At 38.7% G+C, this 20,613-nt stretch overlaps 2 protein-coding genes across 3 annotated transcripts; both read right to left on the reverse strand.

Moving 5' to 3' along the window:
• Positions 1–1,963: 1,963 nt before the first annotated feature.
• LOC141283113 (macoilin) lies at positions 1,964–12,257 on the reverse strand. Its single transcript, XM_073816389.1, has 11 exons — positions 12,091–12,257; positions 10,683–10,824; positions 10,020–10,146; positions 8,645–8,768; positions 8,354–8,523; positions 7,573–8,002; positions 7,295–7,453; positions 6,553–6,723; positions 6,255–6,381; positions 4,450–4,624; positions 1,964–3,013 (listed from the first exon to the last, which is right to left on the reverse strand). The coding sequence occupies exons 1-11, from the start codon at positions 12,165–12,167 to the stop codon at positions 2,826–2,828; spliced, it is 1,890 nt and encodes a 629-aa protein (XP_073672490.1). The 5' UTR covers positions 12,168–12,257; the 3' UTR covers positions 1,964–2,825.
• A 6,088-nt stretch (positions 12,258–18,345) lies between these two features.
• On the reverse strand, positions 18,346–20,449 carry gtf2h5 (general transcription factor IIH, polypeptide 5). Of its 2 annotated transcripts, none has more exons than XM_073816962.1 (3): positions 20,351–20,441; positions 20,085–20,170; positions 18,346–19,734 (listed from the first exon to the last, which is right to left on the reverse strand). In XM_073816962.1, exons 2-3 carry the CDS (start codon positions 20,117–20,119, stop codon positions 19,554–19,556), a joined length of 216 nt encoding a protein of 71 aa, XP_073673063.1. In that variant the 5' UTR covers positions 20,120–20,170; positions 20,351–20,441; the 3' UTR covers positions 18,346–19,553. The 2 variants fall into 2 exon arrangements, with proteins under 2 accessions (XP_073673063.1, XP_073673062.1); XM_073816961.1 differs by having other exon boundaries at positions 18,348–19,734; positions 20,085–20,191; positions 20,351–20,449.
• Positions 20,450–20,613: the final 164 nt, after the last annotated feature.

The following is a 20,613-nucleotide window of genomic DNA, read 5'->3' on the forward strand; positions in this document are numbered from 1 at the left end:
AGACAGAATAACAACAGAAAATCCAGGAAAAAAAAAAAACATTTCTAAAAAGTTATAAATTGATTTGCAGTTTAATTAGTGAAATAAGTATTTGATCCCCTAACAATCAGCAAGATTTCTGGCTCCCAGGTGTCTTTCATACAGGTAAGGAGTTGAGATTAGGAGCACTCTTTTAAAGGGAGTGCTCCTAATCTCACCTTGTTACCTGTATAAAAGACACCAGTCCACAGAAGCAATCAATCAATCAGATTCCAAACTCTCCACCATGGCCAAGACCAAAGAGCTGTGGATGTCAGGGACGAGATTGTAGACCTACACAAGGCTATAATGGGCTACAAGTCCATCGCCAAGCAGCTTGGTGAGAAGGTGACAACAGTTGGCGTGATCATTAGCAAATGGAAGAAACACAAAATAACTGTCAATCTCTCTTGGTCTGGGGCTCCATGCAAGATCTCACCTTGTGGAGTTTCAATGATCATAAGAACGGTGAGGAATCAGCCCAGAACTACACAGAAGGATCTTGTCAATAATCTCAAGGCAGCTGGGACCATTGTCACCAAGAGAACAAATGGTAACACACTACATTGAAGGACTGAAATCCTACAGCGCTCAAGGTCCCCCTGCTCAAGAAAACACATGTACAGGCCCGTCTGAAGTTTGCCAATGACCATCTAAATGATTCAAAGGAGAACTGGATGAAAGCGTTGTGGTCAGATGAGACCAAATTGAGCTCTTTGGGATCAACTCAACTTGCCGTGTTTAGAGGAGGAGGAGGAATGCTGCCTGACCCCAAGAACACCATCCCCACCGTCAAACATGGAGATGGAAACATTATGCTTTGGGGTTTTTTTTCTGCTAAGGGGACAGGACAACTGCACCACATCAAAGGGACGATGGACAGGGCCATGTATCGTCAAATCATGGGTGAGAACCATTGAAAATGGGTCATGGATGGGTATTCCAGCATGACAATGACCCAAAACACACGGCCAAGGCAACAAAGGAGTGGCTCAAGAAGTACATTAATGTCCTGGAGTGGCCTAGCCAGTCTCCAGACCTTAGTCCCATAGAAAATCTGTGGAGGGAGCTGAAGGTTCGAGTTGCCAAAAGTCAGCCTCGAAACCTTAATGACTTGGAGAGGATCTGCAAAGAGCAGTGGGACAAAATCCCTCCTGAGCAAACCTGTTGGCCAACTACAAGAAATGTCTGACCTCTGTGATTGCCAACAAGGGTTTTGCCACCAAGTACAAAGTCATGTTTTGTGAATACTTAATTCACTCATTTCACTCATTAAAATGCAATTCAATGTATAACTTTTTTGAAATGTGTTTGTCTGGATTTTTGTTGTTGTTGTTATTCTGTATTAAAATTATAGACTGATAATTTCTTTGTCAGTGGGCAAACGTATAAAATCAGCAGGGGATCACTTTTTTTCCTCATTGTACTATTGAATAAGTTGTTCTGGTAATTTATGCTGTATAAACCATGGAAAAATGTGTGGAAACTGCTAAATCATATAGAGAAGGACTTAGTAAGCAGGAAAGGGCGCAATATTTTGAAAACTAAAGTTAATAGGTGGTAAAAAATACGTATGAGCATTATTAATTAAGATATTAGCATAATATTTCACCTACCTGACCAGAAATTATAAGAACAGCTATGAATGTTCCTGGAAATCCTGGTTCAGTTTGGCCAGCCACAAATTCTTTTTGTTCCTCCTTGTTGTCTCCTTGATTTGTTATAACTTTTGGCAGTCTATAGTACTCCAAATGTTTTCCCGGTCCGACAGATTAGTACAGCCCAAAACAGGACAATAACTGACCATTTTCAGCAGCATTAATTAGCAAAATATGCAAGTTTCATTCGTTTCAGTGGTATTGTTTACATTCAGTGCCACAAATATGACTATGGAGAATATTGCCCAACACTAGCGACAGAAAATCATGTTGGAAAGAATACAAGATTATCATTGAAAATGACTTTATTACTGCTTCCAGAATTATTGGAAGAAAACAGCCCTTGCACAAATGCACAATTAGACATCAAAATCTTTTTTTTTTCTTTTTCAAAACAATCATTTTACATAAATTGGCATGCAGACCAACAAGTAGAATTACAAAATAAAACCATTATTTCATTTTGGTTTAGGAAAAAAAAAAGTATGTCAAGCCAGAAAAATAAACTTTTCATAAAAAACATCCCATTGATACATAAAAAAGGCAACAATTTCAGAAACATGAAAACCTACAAACGTTTTTTTTTTTGGGTGTTGTTCACTTCTGTTATAACGTGTGTAATGTAAAAAGAATACAAAACGGTACAAAGCACTCGAATATTCACATAATGACTTACGTTTGATATTGGCTTGTTATATAAATTGAATTCACATAAATAATGAGGCACAGAATGACCAAGTGAGGCATTGGCCTGTTATTGTCATGGCTGACGAAGAGCCTCTTCATTTGAAACCCAACACAGGATATCCTGTCCTCATGATGAACTGTGCTCCTCATCAAGTTCACACTATACTGATATCTTGCCGTTTACGCAGCTTGCAGCGGTTCACTCAGCATTCGATGGTCATCCGCTGGTCAACAATGTATTTACAGTCAACTTCGATGAATCTCAAAGCAAGGTCGCCTATAAGCGGCCTCAGTGTCTCTGCTGAAATCAGTAAACACAGCCGTAGACTCACCAGAGGCTGTTGGCATTGTCAAAAGGCAAAGTTTTCGGGCAAACCTTGAAGCAGAGATGCCCCCGTGTTTGGAATGTCGAGTCAAAACAATCCTTCAAAAGCCGTCCTATCCGATTTGTCCTCGCTGGTCTTATTTCTTAAGACACTGGTACATGAGCGCTCTAGGATTCAGCATGTAGCGCTCAGAGTTGAAGAACTTGAGGTACTGAGGCATAGAGGACCTGGGGGCCATGTATGACATACCTGGAGCCACGGCCATCGCTTCAGCAAGTTTCTGCTTCATTTCTTTGACCTCATGGTCTTGTTTCATAATTTTAACTGTAGAGAAAGACATAAAAAAATTAAAACAGATATTAATACTGATGAGAATATTTTTATATCAATTTATATGATCTACACATTAATTTATATGTATATTACATAACTTAATAAACGTATATATTTTGATCCAAATAAATATAGTAATATGAAAAACATAAAATTAAATGCTGCACTCTTAAAACTAAAAGTTCCAGAAGGCCAAAAAAAAAAAATAATTATAGCAATGGCAAAGAAGAACCCATCTTGGTTCCTAAAAAAAGGTTCCATAGATGTTCATGGTTCCACATGGGACCATCAGTTTTTAAGAATTTAAAGAATCTTTTTCCACAGTAAGGAACATTTTGTTTAATAAAAGTTTTCATTGATGTTCAAGGTACTTCTTGGAACCATCACTTTCTAAGAATGTAAAAAACATTTTTCCACAGAAAAGAACCTTTTGTTTAATGGATGTTTCCACTGATGTTCAAGGTTCTTCATGGAACCATCAGTTTTTATGAATGTAAAGAACCTTTTCCCACAGTAAATAACCTTTTGTTTAACGGAAGTTTCCATTGAAGTTCTTCATTGAACCTTCAATTTGTAAGAATGTAAAGAACCTTTTTCTACAGTAAAGAACCGTTTGTTTAATAGAAGGTTCCATTGATGTTTAAGGTTCTTCATGGAACCATCAATTTATAAGAATGTAAAGAACCTTTTTCCAAGGTAAATAACCTTTGATTCATGAAAGGTTCCACTGATGGTTAAGGTTCTTCATGGAACCATCCACTTTTAAGAATGTAAAGAAGCTTTTGCTTAATGGAAGTTTCCACTGATGTTTAAGGTTCCTCTTGGAACCATCCATTTTTAAGAACGTAAAGAACCTTTTTCCCAGTAAAGAACCTTTTCTTTAATGGAAAGTTTCATTGATGTTTAAGGTTCATCTTGGAAACATCAATATTTAGGAATGTAAAGAACCTTTTGTTTAATGGAAGGTTCCATTGATGTTTAAGGTTCATCCTGGAACCATCAATTTTTAAGAACGTAAAGAACCCTTTTCCCAGTAAAGAACCTTTTATTTAATGGAAGGTTCCATTGATGTTTGAGATTCTTCTTGGAACCATCAATTTTTAAGAACGTAAAGAACCTTTGTCCAAAGTAAAGGACCTTATATTTAATGGAAGGTTCCATTGATGTTCAAGGTTCTTCTTGGAACCATTCATTTTTAAGAATGTAAAGAACCTTTTTTTCGCTGTAAAGAAACTTTGTTTAATGGAAGTTTCCATTGATGTTTAAGGTTCATCATTGGAACCATCAATGCCAATAAAGAACCTTTTTTTTTGAGTCTACAAGTGTAAAACCGACCAGTATGGTACCACTATATGGAACATTCCTACAAAAACAGTTGCAATGTGAATCTTGAATAGATAACTGGCATGATTTAAAATGAGATTAACCTTGCGCTATCTCCAGCTGTCTGCGTGCGTCTCCGAGCGCAGAGAAGAGGTCAAGTTTGAGACGTGTTTCTGCACTCAGGTTGTACTCTAGATGCTGAGCCTTGTCCTGCAAGGAGGAGAGAGCTGAGAGCAAAGCATCCGCTTCCTGTTCCGTGCATCTGTTCCTCTGGAGGTTCTGGGGAGGAGCGAGAGAATGTTACACACATGAGACAGGAACAGAGCAAAACAGTACAAAATAATGATGATATGAAAAATTGGTGTGATGAACGATTCAGGTCAACATTTGAATCTCATTTGTCTAGTTCCAAATAACTGGGCTTTTTCAACTTTGTTTAAAGGGATAGTTTAGCCAAAAATGAAAATTCTGTCATCATTTACTCAGCCTCATGTTGCTCCAAACCTGTATGACTAACTTTCTTCTGCTGAATGTTTGTGACCAAACAGTTACAGTTCCTATTGACTTTGATTATAATTTTTGTCCTAAAAAGTGGTTTTGATGGGAATCAAAACAGTTTGGTCAAAAACATTCTTAAAATCGTTTACATTTGTTCCACAGAAGAACGCAAGTCACATAGTTTTGAAACAACTTGAGGGTGAATAAATGATGACAGATTTTCATATTTGGGTAAACTGTCCCTTTATGTCTGAAGCATTTCTTTTTTGTGATATTAAATTAGTTACTTTTCTTTTCAGAACATGTTTATAATTTGATGGAGAAATGGTTAAAGTACACTTTAAGTATGCACACGGACATGGTGGCACTGAACACGAACAACACCACTGAACTAAATGAAACCTGCATATTTTACTGATTATTATTGCTACTAAAAATGTTTAATTATTGTCATGTTCGGGGCTGTACTAATCGATCGGACCAGGAAAATTTTTTGGAGTACTCTAGACTGCCAAAAGTTATAACATTATCTAGGAGAAGAGTGCAAAAAGAGTCTGAGGAACAAAAGGTGTTTGTGGTTGGCCAAACTGAACCAGGATTTCCAGGGCAAGAATATTGACAACATTCGTGTTTGTTCTTATCATTTCCAGTCAGGTAGGTGAATATTAGGCTAATATCTTAAATAATACTGTCATACATATCTTTACCACCTATTAACTTTAGTTTGACAAACTATTGTGCCCTTTCCCACTTACTAAGTACTTTTCTATATGATTTAGCAGCTTTCACGCATAAATCAGCAGAACATATTCAGTAGTACATTAACTGTGCAGTCCATGCTGTTGTTTACATCAGAGTATTTCCAATATGGCTGCACAAACAGATGACTGACCAAATCATGATGTAAGTGCAAACCCTCTATAAACACATTTAGTCCAGCAGAATTAAGTTCTCTTTGGTCATGCTTGCATTACTCTGCCAATTCCACAAAACAAACACAAATTAGAAATGGTTTCCAATGAAAATGTTTAAAAGCTAGAGTAACGTTATAATTCATCATGATACAAAAATTTGCAGGTTGCACAATAGTTTCTGAAAGATGTGGTTTCTGTTTTGGCATGGTTTATATGGCAGATGGCAATAACAGCATTTAAACTGGGCGAGGAACAAGAAATAATGACAACAACAAAAAAAAACAAACAGAATCAGCATTCGGCACAGAAACTTTCACCCACATCAACCAAAAAAAAAAAAAGAGCCACAGGCTGAACACCATAGAAAATACAGCAAGCTACCGGATCCATATGTGTCATAACATGGAGAACATAAAATATGAACCACAAACATCCAACACAGCACAACTATTCAATGCAGTATGCAACTGAACAGATCTACAAACTGTGTCCTTTACCTCCACTTCATTCTCTAGAGCTATCATTCGATTTTCTTTCTCCTGATATTCCAGCTGTAGTTGTTTGTACTCTGAGTCTAGATCTTTAGCTTTTTTCCTCAACATTTGAGTTTCACTGTGTTCTTGCCTACAGTGGATGGAAAAAATACAACATTTTACAAGTTTATTTTGTCTATTTTGACTGCCAATTATAACCATAATTAAAAAACAGGGCATTTAGACCTAGTCTCAAAGACATAGATTAAGCATCATCAATGAAGCAAAGCGAAAAAATGCACTTTTGCTTTAATACAATTACCTGTGCGATGCGCTCCGAAGTAAAATCGTTGCTTCATCAAATTTTTGGGCTCTGACTTCTGTAAGTTGTTTTTCTACCGCAACTCGAGCTTCTGTTTCCATTCTGATTTTCTTTTCCAGCAAGGAACAGTTTTGTTTGTCCTTCTGTCTGGATTTTGTGAGACACTGAATCCTGCACAGCGGAGCGCCAGAGAATTTAAAGGAACAGTGTTAGATTTGGTAAGAAAACAGTAAGAAAAGCATGAGCTTTTATTGTTATCTCACACTACTGTTCAAGAGGTCACACATGGACTATTTTAATGATGTTCTTACTTCCTTTCTAGGCCTTGAACATTGTAGTTGCATTGTCTATGCAGGGTTAGAAATCTCTCGGATTTCATTAAGAATAAACCACATGAAGGTGAGTAATTAATGACAGAATTTTCATCTCTTCAGTGGGACAAAATTTGGTAGTTGTGACGGAAATGGTGTGACAGTTATAAAAAACCTATAATAAATAATACTGTTATGATAAATTTGCATAGTTTAAGTGTAAATGTCTGAGACAAAAGGTCAAACAATACAGACTATGTTTAAAACGATTAAAGCGTTAATGTTATCATATATAACATCCAAAAAAACGGCTACAGTTAGTAAGAAACACCTGTATGTTTGATATAGAAACGCAAACATCAAGCAGTGTGACCTAACATCAACCCTAAGCACTAATGCCAAGACCAACACGAATAGATCAGAGGACTCACTTGTTTTGCAGCAGTTCATTTGCATGTCTGAGCAGAGAGACTTCAGGGCGCAGACTGTGTTCACTGTTGGTCAGATTACAAATGTGACTGCGCAGCTCCTGCTCGCTCTGTCTGCTCGCCTGCAGCTCTCCCTTTAGCTTCCTCATTTCTTGTTCCAGCCTGTGGAGCAGATGGAGATCGCAGTGTAAATGTACTCGAAATTCATTGACCATCTTCCACAGTCCATTACACTTTTGCAAACATGAATTTTGAGCTGAAATGAAGGAACACAAACATACTTTAGCATCTGCTCAGCGTGTGGGTTCGGAGGACTTGGTGAGATGTTTGACGAGCATCTTTCTGCAGAGTCCCCTATTGTGTTGATGGCTTTGGGGGCTTTCTGTCTCTTCTCCCCTTTGCTGTTAGGGATATTAACTGAACCTCGATGCACTTTAGGCAAGGAGCTCTTGGAGGGTTTTTGAGCTTTGCTGCTCTGATCCTCCTGAGGTAGGTTTTCAGTCATTTCTAGCATGGATGTAGAGTCCAAATGAAGTTCACCTCCACGGTGCTTGGGCCCTGGAGTTTGTGAGTTTGTGTCTTTTTCGGGTCTGGCAGGAAGTCTGTGGATTTGAAGGCAGTCTTCCATGTTTTGCTTGTCCTCTGAGGTGATGGAATCGGGTGGACACTGGTATTGCGTCGGCCTAGATTTGGCCACCTTGAATTTGGGATCTGTACAAAGACATTTGTCACAATTTTTGAACTTCAAGTTATTTGTATTTTTCTTAAATGCATTTTATAAGTGAAGACTGACACAGAAGAGAAGAAATTGTTTAATAAAGTTGTTTTCTTTGTGCACTATTCTCGTAGTTTCTGTGGTAGGTCTGTTGCTGTCTATGAAGAGTCAGAAAGCTCTCGGATTTCATCAAAAATATGAGTGAAGATGAATGAAATCTTACAGGTTTGGAACGACAAGGGTGAGTAATTAATGACAGAATTTTAATTTTGGGGTGAATTATCTGTTTAAACTATTGCATTTTTTAGATAGATATTATATGGTACTGTAAAAGAAATTAGACTTACCTTCCATCCACAATTTTGGGTACAGGTGCATGTAAGGAGGTAGGGATTGTTGGAGGAGATCCATGTGGAGGTCGTTCTCACTCTGAACTGATTTCTGAGTTCGCAGCTTGAACATACTGGAGAAGTAGCATGTTGCATCAAATCCCATATACACTAGTGGATAACCAATGCTGGAAGAAATAATTATAGCTTGGGTTAAATTACAGTATGAAACACAGCTGGTGAAATTGGTGTTTATTTAAAGCCCCATATTACATTCAGCTCTAAAATAAATTGCCAATCAGCACCTACCAGTGTGCAGCAAATAGATGGGACAAATTTGCATGAGGGCTTTTCAGGTCACGCAACCGTAGAGAGGCCTCCATATACACTAAGAGTATCCATAATGTCACAGTTGACATACAGATCCCCTTTTCTGCAAATAAATAATTGAAATGTATAAAAATATATGAAATTTTCACTCAGAAATTTAGGTAAATTTCACAAACAATTAAAAAGACTTGGCAAGTAATTAGATATAGAGGGTTAGTTCGCCCCAAAATTAAAATCTGTCATTAAGTACTCACCTTCATGTTGTTCCAAACCTGTAAGACCTTCGTTCATCTTTGGAACACAAATTAAGATGTTTCTGATGAAAACTGAGAGCTTTCTAACCTTGCATAGACATCAACACACCTGACACACTCACTTATTTGAACGAGAATATACATTGAACCACTGATGTCACATTGACTATTTTAATGATATGCTTACTACCTTTCTGGGCCTTGAACGTGTCAACTGTGTTGCCGTCTAGGCATCAGAAAGCTCTTGGATTTCAATAAAAATATCTCAATTTGTATTCCGAAGATAAACAAAGGTCTTAGCGGGTTGGAACAACATGAGGGTGAGTAATCAATGACAGAATTTTTATTTTTAGGTGAAATATCCCTTTAAACATGACATGTTGAAGTTTAAAAACTGAAGTACTATAGGCCAATTTGGTGTTTGCAAACAGTGATGATGTTTTTTTTGTGGGCGGAGCCTATCTGGTGGCAGAAAATGACAGTTTTCAGGTAGCAGTCTATAGAAGCCATGGAATAAAAGTACATTTGAGTTTATATTTAAAAGTTCTGACTTCATCATGAGTTTATACTCCACACTTCTGGCTTTTTTTCACCTAAGAATTGACAAACTCGCTATCGTTGAGTTAAATCAAGCTATAAAGTCCAATATATGAGATATAAACTTGCATTTGCGAGGAAAAAGTAAATGTAAATGATATAATAAATTATTATTATTATTATGAACTGCAAATGTGAATATTATGTAGACCTATTGTTTAAATCAAATTAATGCTTTAAAAGTAGAGTCATCATAGCACATTTCATCCATTAGTCTGTCTGTTTAATCTTATGCGTTTAGCTTTAAATGTCATTTTTGATGACAGGATTTTATAAAAATGATTTTCATTTGAATTCTGACATCCAAAGGCACAACAATACATATATACAATAATATTATTTTATTCCATGGATTTGACCTGTTTCCCTCCACTTGTTACCAGTGTTTTTCTGCCACCACAATAAAGTAAATAAATATATATATGATGTTACCTCTAGGGGCACAGTGACTCTATCTGTGAGTATTAAGAAATAGCTATTTGATTAGCATTTATAGGGCTCACCTGTATGCCACATATAGTTGAGTAATACATATGTGCTGGCTGCAAAAAACAGCCAGTGCAAGGGTACAAAAATTAAACAGAATAAGTCCAGGGTAAATGCTGCACACACGAAAACCACACAGATGGCCTGTAAAAGAAAAGCAGAGGTTTGTTTAATATAATGTTTTAATGGTCATTTGAATTGAGATTTATACATCATCTGAATAAATAAGCTTTCCATTGATGTATTGTTTGTTAGGATAGAACAATATTTGGCCGATATATATATATTAAAAATCTGGAATCTGAGGGGGCAAAAAAATCAAAATCTTGAGAGAAAATAGTTTTTAAAGTTGTCCAAATGAAGTTCTTGGCAATGAATATTTTTTACACATTTATGATAAAAAATTTACAAAATTTCTTAATGGAACATGATCTTTACTCATACATGATATTTTAATATCCTAATGATTTTTGGCATAAAAGAAAAATCAATAATTTGACCCATACAATGTATTCTTGGTTATTGGTACAAATATACCCATGCTACTTATGACTGGTTTTGTGGTCCAGGGTCACATAATAACAAAAAGAAGGAAAAGAAAATGAAGCCAGGATTTTTTTTGTCATTACTTTAAAAGTAAACAGTACAATATAGTATTTGCAGAGCAGAAAATTGCTTACCAGTCCATGACAGTGAAATGTGGTGTAGACGGTCCCTAGAAAGAGCCAACATGGCCACAGGTATTCCAGTCTGAACTCCAGAACAAAGTCAGCTAACAACACCAGCATCCAGACGATCATGAACTTCAAAACAGAGTATGCGCTGAAAACAGGACATTTAAAATTACTTACAATTAGATTTTTCACCCATTTTTAGTGTTAGTGTTAATGTTAGTGTTATTTGAGTTAATGTGAACTGTTTTTAATTAAGTACAGTAGAAAAAAAAAATTAAATGTTGATTATACAAAAAAGTCAAATATAAAGTCAAAACAAAAATCTTCGCACAAGTACAAAATGTGCGTTTTTTTAAATATATATAACTTCATGTTGACAGAAAGACAAAAAACTCTTTTATATTTTTAAATGAAAAAAGAAACCAGCATATACGTGAGATATAAAAGCACAGAAAGTAAGTTCTTGAAGACGTTACAATCCATGTTTTGGTCGCACAGTCTATTGTGCTCCATTCCTTTGTTCGGGCTTTCTGCCCTCTCCACATCCCTTTGTGTTTGGTAACCATGGCAACATTTCATCTTCTGCATCAGCACCTAAACGTCGAATCTACAGTGTTGCCATGGCTATTTAAAGAACAAGAAACCGTTTCAGGAGAAATCTGCGCACGTTCATTTCACTATGAAGCGTATAAACACAGCAGGGTATTGTCCAGATCACTACACTATATTAAATAAGAGACGGGGTCCGTTCAGACTACAGTCGTGTGTGTTTACCTCATTACAAACAATAGTCTGGAATTAGCGAACCTTATAAAATATAAAATGCACCAACAACTTAGAGAACACAGCTCTTAAGACTATCAAATGTTAATTTATTTATAATCGAGATGTTGTACAGCAAAATAAAATGTCTTACATAAACGACATTCTTGCGCGCATATTGTCTAGTCAGAGGCCCCTGTCAGTTTGTCTGTGTTTTCAGACAGTCTGTTTTTGAGACATCGTATTGCCATGAAGAAATAACATGACTACTTAGCTGACGCTGTTATCAATATTATTATTAATAGCTAGGTTTACTAATACTATAAATGCTGTAGGCTGGCATTTCTTAACATGCAACGCTAAATTAATTCAATTGGAGGATATTTTGTTATTAAAATATTTTGTTAGCAACCTAGCCCGCTGCACTGTTTTACACGAAATGTTATTGATTCGGCTTTGTACGCATCCGTTAAATCACAGCGAGCATTAGCTCTGAATTAAACCGCGATTTGTTGTCATATCGGGAGATGCTGTTTGTTTATTGTTTGCGTCAATCCGTTCAGCGCGCTATGAATAGCCAAGCGAGAGCCATTCAGGTGAAAACGAATAAGAGCAATAACAAAACAACAAGGCAGCGCGCACGGTGTCATACCTTTCGGAAATCTTCTCTGTCAGTTTAATCTTTTTCATTTTCCGTAGCCTGCCTATGTCCATGTAGCGTTTCTTCATATTATGGCTTGTGGTCCTCCTGGCTATTTAGTCCATTAAACAGGTAATTGTAGTAAGACTGGAGGTCTCATTTACAGTAACCTGAGCAGAAGCGCTTTGTGCGTTAGTGGAGGTGGATGTGCGCACGCTCGAGAACTTCACACAGAACCAAGCGCCACGACGAGGTGCGTGGAAGTACATCTGCGCTGTCTGGACAACAAGCGAAATGTTGCAAACACATTGTGGCCACTGATAGATAGATAGATAGATAGATAGATAGATAGATAGATAGATAGATAGATAGATAGATAGATAGATAGATAGATAGATAGATAGATAGATAGATAGATAGATAGATAGATAGATGCAGCATAGGCTAATCGCGAGTTCATTTAAATCATTTAATTGAGATATGTCAAAGCTTTTTACTTTGATTAACAGACAGATGGTGGTGTTCTGAAATAAGGCGGAAATTTTTTTAAATAAAATGTAAATTCATGTCCCAGTCACATTTCTGATTTTATATATTTACATTAACAATAGTCAATAGACTATTCTATTTATTAAAGCATATATATAGTATATAGTCTCATCAAGTTAGTGTTTTTAAGCGTTTTACATTTATTCCAAATTAACTCAAGGTAGTAACAATTTAAACAATATATTTTATTTGTGAACTTATGTTCAGCTAGCTATTTTTTTCAATAGTTAACTTGTGTAACTATTTTTGAATTTTCGTATCATCAGTCATCAAAGCTTGGTAACTGGTTACTTGGTAAATATTGAGCTGATTACTCACTAAAAACTCTTACAGATCATGTTTTCATGCCATTTTAGTCTTATTTTGACATAACCACAAAGTGGTTAGGCTATATCTAAGTGTGTGAAGCACAGGCATTAAGACTTGTATGGCTTAATATAACGTAAATTATGTCTCTTACTGAAATACTTAGAAGAAAACTCATGAAAGACTTGCATTATTTAAAAAATCCACATTGTTTAATACATATTTTGGACTATGGGGGGCGCCATTATTTCAATGACTTGAAATGGCTGCACTTGGTAAGCTACTGCTGCTAATTGTTGCTATTTTTACCGCAACACAACTCAGAAAATAAAACACTGATACAATGCCACATTATGCAGCTTTTGGTTGTGATTTTCAATCAAAGGACAACAAGAGAAGTGATGTAACTCTGCACTGCTTTTTTTAGCGATAAGAAGTGCAGCAAAGAATAGGAAGATGCCTGTGGATGAATAAAACTTCCAAAAGACCTGCGTCTTTGTTCTCTCCCCTTTAGCCCTGATGCCTTTAAGGCTTTTAGTAGAGAAAATGCTAGATGTCATGGCAAAATGTAAACATGCCGACACTTGTCATGATGCCACAGCTACTGAAGAAGTTTCTCAGTGTCGATTTCAATTGATATTCAGGGTGTTTAGACTCCTTGTGGGGAAAATCGATGGTACGACATTTGGTTTAAGCCTATGCTTCTATCCATCGCCACCTCTAAGCTCGTTCAGTAGCTGTGGTCATCATTTCAGTATTTTATTTTCCAAGTTGTGTTGTTGTAAAAATAGCAACAGGTCTTTAACGCAATTATATTGTTCATTTAGATTCACAAACACGGAACGGGCATGAACACAAGATGAAACATTGCCTCGTCTCACGTGACTTTCCTCCACTCATTCTCAATTACCCCCCAGCAAACTCACTGCATGCTTTAGTAGATCTGTTAAAACTGAATGGTCTCAGGGGAGGCGAGAGAGACACGGATTCCCGCTTTAACTTTACCTGCTAGTTTAAATGCTGGACAATGTTTCTTTTGAAAAACGAGTGCTTTATACATTTTGTTATATTTTGTAAAATTGACGTCTTATTTTTGTACAATTAATTTTTTCTCATCCAATATTTTAAGGAGACACTGCCTCCCTTGCCTTCTCGAAGGAAACACCCCTGATAGATAGATAGATCTAAATTATATCTGTATTATTAGGTAACAAAATAAACTTGATGTAACACTAAAAAGCTGTAGGTCACAAAAGACACTTCCTCTTACTTCTACATGATAATCTTCTTAGGAAACAAAAATAGAGGAAACGGCACCTTATTTTTATATAGTGGTGTTGTATAGCCAGTCAGTTTTACTAGGTGAACTCCTAGGTACTTCCAAGAGTGCACCACCACACCACTTTCCCTTCCTTAATCAAGACATGCTGGATATTTTGGAAACATACTGATGTTCACGATTTTGATTTTGCGGTTTCTTCTCCTGACACCAGAAGGTAAAGTCTTCACCAATAACCAGATTATAGATACATCTCAATTGTCTAAATGCCCTATAATACACTTGTGCTTGTGGCTTGAGCTGTTTTTTTTTTACTAGAAAGAGAATAAACAGAAAAGGGAGCTTGGAATTTTACAAACTGGCACCTATAAATACAGCTGTCTTTTAATTTTGAAAGGGGCCATGTCATGGATTTTTGTGTCATGTGGGAAACTTATTATTTTCAACCGTCATTCTGACCCTCTGTCTAAAACAAACTATTTTAAGGGGTGGGGTGTGCCCTTTAGAAGGATAGTTCACCCAAAAATTAACATTTAATGTTTATCTGCTTACCCCCAGGGCAGGGGCGAAGCCAGACGATGTAAACATTCGGGGCTTAGCCCAAACCTAGGGGGGTCCGGGGGCATGCTCCCCCGTGTAGATTTTTTCCCAATTACGTCAGCTAAATGCACTATTTTTCAGGCTGTTTGAGATAATAGAATGCCTAAAAATCTATACACTATCTGGGAAAATGATGATAGTTAGGGTACTCAGTAAAAAAACAAAACAAAAAAAAAATTCACTCAGTAGAGCCTACTGTCACGGATTAGGCAGGAACACACAAACAACGACGTAATAAAAAGACATACATTTAATAAATCCAATGGGAAACAGGCAGACACAGGAACACGGAGTGGTAACATTAAAGACCGACAGCATTGAGGGGAAAAACACACACTAAATAGACAGACTGATTACACATCCAGGTGGAGACAATGAGGGAGAAACCAAAAACACTCTGAACTGCGGGGGAGAATGGGAGAAACCAACAAGAAAGTCCGGGGGTGTGACATTACCTCCCCCTCCCGGAAGGCGTGTCCTCGCGCCGACAAACGGGAAACAGCAAACAGTCTCAGGAGGGGGTTTCGGCGGAGGACGGACTCCCGGGAGGAGGGCAAAACATGGAGTCCAGGGTGGTGACTGAATAGTCCATGGAGGTGATGACGGAGGGAGGAGCCAAGGAGGTGACAGGAAGGGGCTGGAGCAGGAGGAGCCAGGTGGGACCCAGAACACAGCCATGTAATCCCACGGTGGAGCCGATGAAGGGAGGAGCCATGGTGGAGGAGAGGCTGACGACTCCATGGGTCCGACCGACGGAGGCGGAGCAGGTGGTGGGAGAGCCCGATGCGGAGACGGAAAGCCGAAGATCTTGGGTGACACCGCGGATCCGGAGGGCCAAGGCGGAACCCAAGGCTCTGGCGACCAAGGCGGAGATGGAGATCCGGAGGTCCGTGGCGGAGCCGGAACGACAGAGGGCCGAGGCTGTGCCCGCGGGAGGGAGGAGGTCCAACGAGCCGGTGGGACGGAGCGACGAGGCACAGCCGGAGGAGTATAGTCCGGAGGCGAAGGTGGGGCGACGACTGACCAGGGCAGAGCCGGAGGGACGATGGAGCCCGGTGGAGCTGGTGGACCGACGGGCGACAGCGGAGACAAGGGAGCAGAGAGCCGGGGTGGAGCCGCAGGGTCGGAGGGCCGAGGCGGAGTCCAGGACTCTGAGGCTGGAGGCGATGGTGAGGGATCCTCCAGCCATGACACCGATGGAGATTGGCAGACCCGCGGCAAACCCACCGCACAGATGGTGGGCTGAGGGTGAGCAAGGGGACAGACAGCAGACAACGGAGATTCATGAAGGCTAGGCGGAACCAGCGGTGACTCTGGACGGCTGGGCGGAACCAGCGGAGATTCAGGCTTAGGCAGAAGAGGGAGGGTGGGAGGGAAATCCAGGCAGATGGGTATTTCCGTGAAACAGTCAATTAAGTCCCCAGAGTTGTGCTCTTGCTCACCCCCAGTGGCGGTGCAGTGGACGGGGCTCTCTACAGCCCTCTCTTGCTCCACGAAGCACTCCACCGTCGCGGATGTAATGGCCGGCTCACGCACCTGATCAGCAGTTTTGACCCCGTCGGCACTCCATACTGCTGTCGCTCCGAGCTCGGGCTTTCCGTCTATGAAGGGCTCATAATCCGCGGGTCGGGGTGGCTGGCTGGGCTCTGGGTCCGGAGTGGCACTGGCGAGATGCTCCTTGGAACAGGCGGGGAACGCGGGTCTGTTTCTCGCCAGTGTCCACTCCACAAATGCGGCGAAATCCGCTCGAGGGCCATCCTCGGACGACGGCGCTCTGCACGACGCGTTGAGGCTAGCGTCATAGAACGTACAGAGCGCGTCGTCCGGGTAGCTGGTGGTGTTTGCTACAAGCTGGTACATGAGAGTGTAACCCTCGAGCGGTAAATCCCCCTGCTTCAGGACGGAGGAAGGAATCCATGGGGGAAACACAACGGAAACAAAAAGACTGGGAAAAACGAACGGGAAACAAAACGGAGGAGAACACGCCAAAAAAATAAACTGTATCGGTCGGTCTTTCTGTCACGGATTAGGCAGGAACACACGAACAACGACGTAATAAAAAGACATACATTTAATAAATCCAATGGGAAACAGGCAGACACAGGAACACGGAGTGGTAACATTAAAGACCGACAGCATTGAGGGGAAAACACACACTAAATAGACAGACTGATTACACATCCAGGTGGAGACAATGAGGGAGAAACCAAAAACACTCTGAACTGCGGGGGAGAATGGGAGAAACCAACAAGAAAGTCCGGGGGTGTGACACCTACAAGAGGAAATGAAACAAAGTTGAAGTTATTTTAAACAAGTAATAAAAACTCAGTGAGTGTTTTAGCGCAATTTTCTCACGTCATGGGATCACAACACTAAGAGATAGTAAATGTTTTCCTGGATTTTTTTTGTGCGTTCCCGAGATTAGACCTTCCTTAACATAATGCCGAAAACCCGAAGTCTCTAGGTGGTCTGGTTGAGGAGTAGATAGAAGTGCAAGATTGGTGCGCACAGACAGAACAGAAATCATGAGTTAACAATCGCAATTTTGTCCGGTGGAAAATTGTGCTAAAAACCTAAAAGATTCGGGGCTTTTGACAAAACATTCGGGGCTTAAGCCCAATTAGCCGCCCCCCCGCTCCGCCCCTACCCCAGGGCATCTAAGATGTTGGTGACTTTGTTTCTTCAGTAGAACACAAACAAAGATTTTTAACTCAAACTGTTGCAGTATGTCAATCATATAATGGCAGACAATGGGATCCACAGCTTTGAGTAAAAAAAAACACACAGACAAAACCAAATTAAACCCTGCGGCTCATGTATGCATTGAGGTGTTAAGACACAAAACGATTGGTCTGTGCAAGAAACTAAACAGTATTTATATAATTTTTTACCTCTGATCCACCGCAATGTTCAGGACGCTTCAAGTTCTTGACTCTCAAAGCTGTGGATCCCATTGACTGCCATTATATGCTATTGCTGCCCCTTGCTATTGCATGTGAGTGTTTTGACAACATTATCAAAAGAAACAGTAATTTCCAGATGAAGCATTATAAAACCATTTACTTAGCAATTGTGATGCAGCTGCAGTCAGATCTAGTACCACTTCATCTTTCAACAAATGTTTCTTTGTGAACTCTCCATGACACAACATGCTCTGATCCAGGATGCCATTATAAATAAACTATCCACTTGTTACTTATGCTGGGATTCTTCTAATATCTGTACAAAGACGCAAACAAGTTCGCATCAAAGCGAACATTCTTTCACTCAATTTGTCCGATTGACGACAGACTCAAGTGTGTGGACTGTGTCAGAAAGTGAACGTACATCTCTATACTGTAGCCAGTGTAGACAAGATAGCAGCAGTGTTTGTAATTTCTATTTGCTTTTGACGCGACGCAACACTCACATTCATCATAAAGAAGTGTCAGCTGTTAAGTGGTGAGAAGATGACTATTCGTTGATGTCTTGCACTGGAGGCAGTGTTTATGCAATCGACTGCACCCGGGTGATGTAACCTTGCACCTTGGATCCAAACAAGCGGTTTTCTGGGGGTTATTACATAATGCTTTTATTTGATGATGATGATGATGATGACATTTTAAGTTATGAAACTGGCTGAATGTATTAATATAAAAAGATCAAGGGAAATTTGGTTTCTCATGTCATGATCCCTTTAAAGGAGTAGTTCACTTTCAGAACAAAAATTTACAGATAATGTACTCACCCTCTTGTCATTCAAGATGTTCATGTCTTTCTTTCTTCAGTCGTAAGGAAATTGTTTTTTGAGGAAAACATTTCAGGATTTCTATGGTTCTATGGTGCCCCCTTCCAAAATGCAGGTTCAAATGGCTCTAAGCGATCACAGCCAAGGAAAAAGGGGTCTTACCTAGCAAAACGATCGGTTACAATTTTAATTACATTATAATTGATATACTTTTTAACCTCAAATGCTCATCTTGTCTAGCTCTGTGTGTACTCTGTGTAGAGATTAGAAAGTATATAAATTGTAAATGTTTTTAGAAAATAACCGATCGTTTCGCTAGATAAGACCCTTCTTTCTCGGCTGGGATCATTTAGAGCCCTTTGGAGCTGCATTTTGGAAGTTCAAACTCGGGGGCACCATAGAAGTCCATTTTATGGAGAGAAATCCTGAAATGTTTTCCTCAAAAAACATAATTTTTTTTATGACTGAAAAAAGAAAGACATGAACATCTTGAATGACAAGGGGGTGCGTACATTATCTGTAAATGTTTGTTCTGAAAGTGAACTACTCCTTTAAGACTAATTACAAGGTATCCAGGAAACACACTGAGAATGTGTTTTAAAAGTTTTTATTTTATTTGATGCTTGTATATTATGCATGTATATAAATTACGCTGTCATCAAACCATCTGCTTTCAGTTTGTATATGATTTTAAAATGTTGAAAGCAAAAAAAAAAAACATAAAAATCTTTTCTTTCTGCAGCTAATGCCACTTTCAATGCAAAACACAAATCGTTGGACTATACTGTCAGAGCACAGCAAAGATTCAAGAAGCTACAGCACTTGAAAATTATAATTCAATCAGATGAAAAATGTATGCAACACAGTCAAACTAAACCAAAGATAACAGGCATCATCTTTGTAGCCAGTTTTCTATATATTTGAGTTACATCTGTGTTTGTGCAATTGTGCTGAAAGAATCTCCACATCCATCTGCTCCCACAGATTGCAGGGTCTGCTGTCAGATTCAGACATTTATTTCTGGGTGATGGGGAATGAATTCTGGTCCATCAGTTCTCCTACTCGCTCCTGGAGAATCTGCACAACTTCAGCGAGGATGAAAACGTGCGTGTCGTCTAAATCCTGGATGATAAACTTCTTCCCCAATGCCGACGTCTCATCCAGAAATAGAAGAAATTGCTTCATAGCGGGGTCACTGTTTCATATTTTAAAAGAAGAATCATACATCATTTGTCTGATTTGACAAAGGACTTGATACCTTGTGGCAAAGTTTTCAGTTACAGATGATTTGAAGAACTACTCTAGTCAGTCAAACACAATTTTTTATTAATATATTTCACATGCAGATGTCTAATAACCGGTTACCAAGATCAAGTAAATGAATGGTACTTTGATAGTTAAAAATATAACAAAAATATCTAATTTAAGTGTATATGATTTGAGTATTATTATTATTTTTTACATCAATGTTTATTTCTTCGTTTAAAAATGTAATGAATAGAAAAAATATTGAATGCACCTTTAAATTGTTACGTTAAAACTTACCATTCAATGAGAACTCCTTTCAAGACATTAACCATTTTGAACGGCACGTGTCAGCACTTTTGGTCCTTCAGGTAAAGCCTTTGTATCTATACAAGGCAAAAATTGTTCTAAACATAAGAAATAATAATAAAAAAAAGTTAGCAGGTTACCATTATTGTTTGTTATCGTTACAGACGTTTCATATGCTATGCGTGTCTCGAAACTTGCAGATCCTACGCAGATGTAGAACCAACACTTTTAAGAAAATGAAAAAAAATTACACTTACATTATTTTGATTGTGTTTATCTGTCAATTATCAGTTTGTTTTAATCCTACAGTGTCCACCATCTACAAACAATGGTCTTCCTCTACTCACTAACATTCGGTTTGTGAGCTCTACAGCCTCCTGCTGGCCGGGAGCGCGCTTTTACTTTGAAAATAAAAAACTGCTCATGGAATATATATGTGACCCTGGACCACAAAACAAGTTATAAGGGTCAGTTTTTTAAATTAAGATATACATCATCTGAAAGCTGAATAAATAAGCTT

The sequence above is a fragment of the Garra rufa genome, chromosome 13, assembly GCF_049309525.1.
Source record: "Garra rufa chromosome 13, GarRuf1.0, whole genome shotgun sequence".
Taxonomy (NCBI): Eukaryota; Metazoa; Chordata; class Actinopteri; order Cypriniformes; family Cyprinidae; genus Garra; species Garra rufa.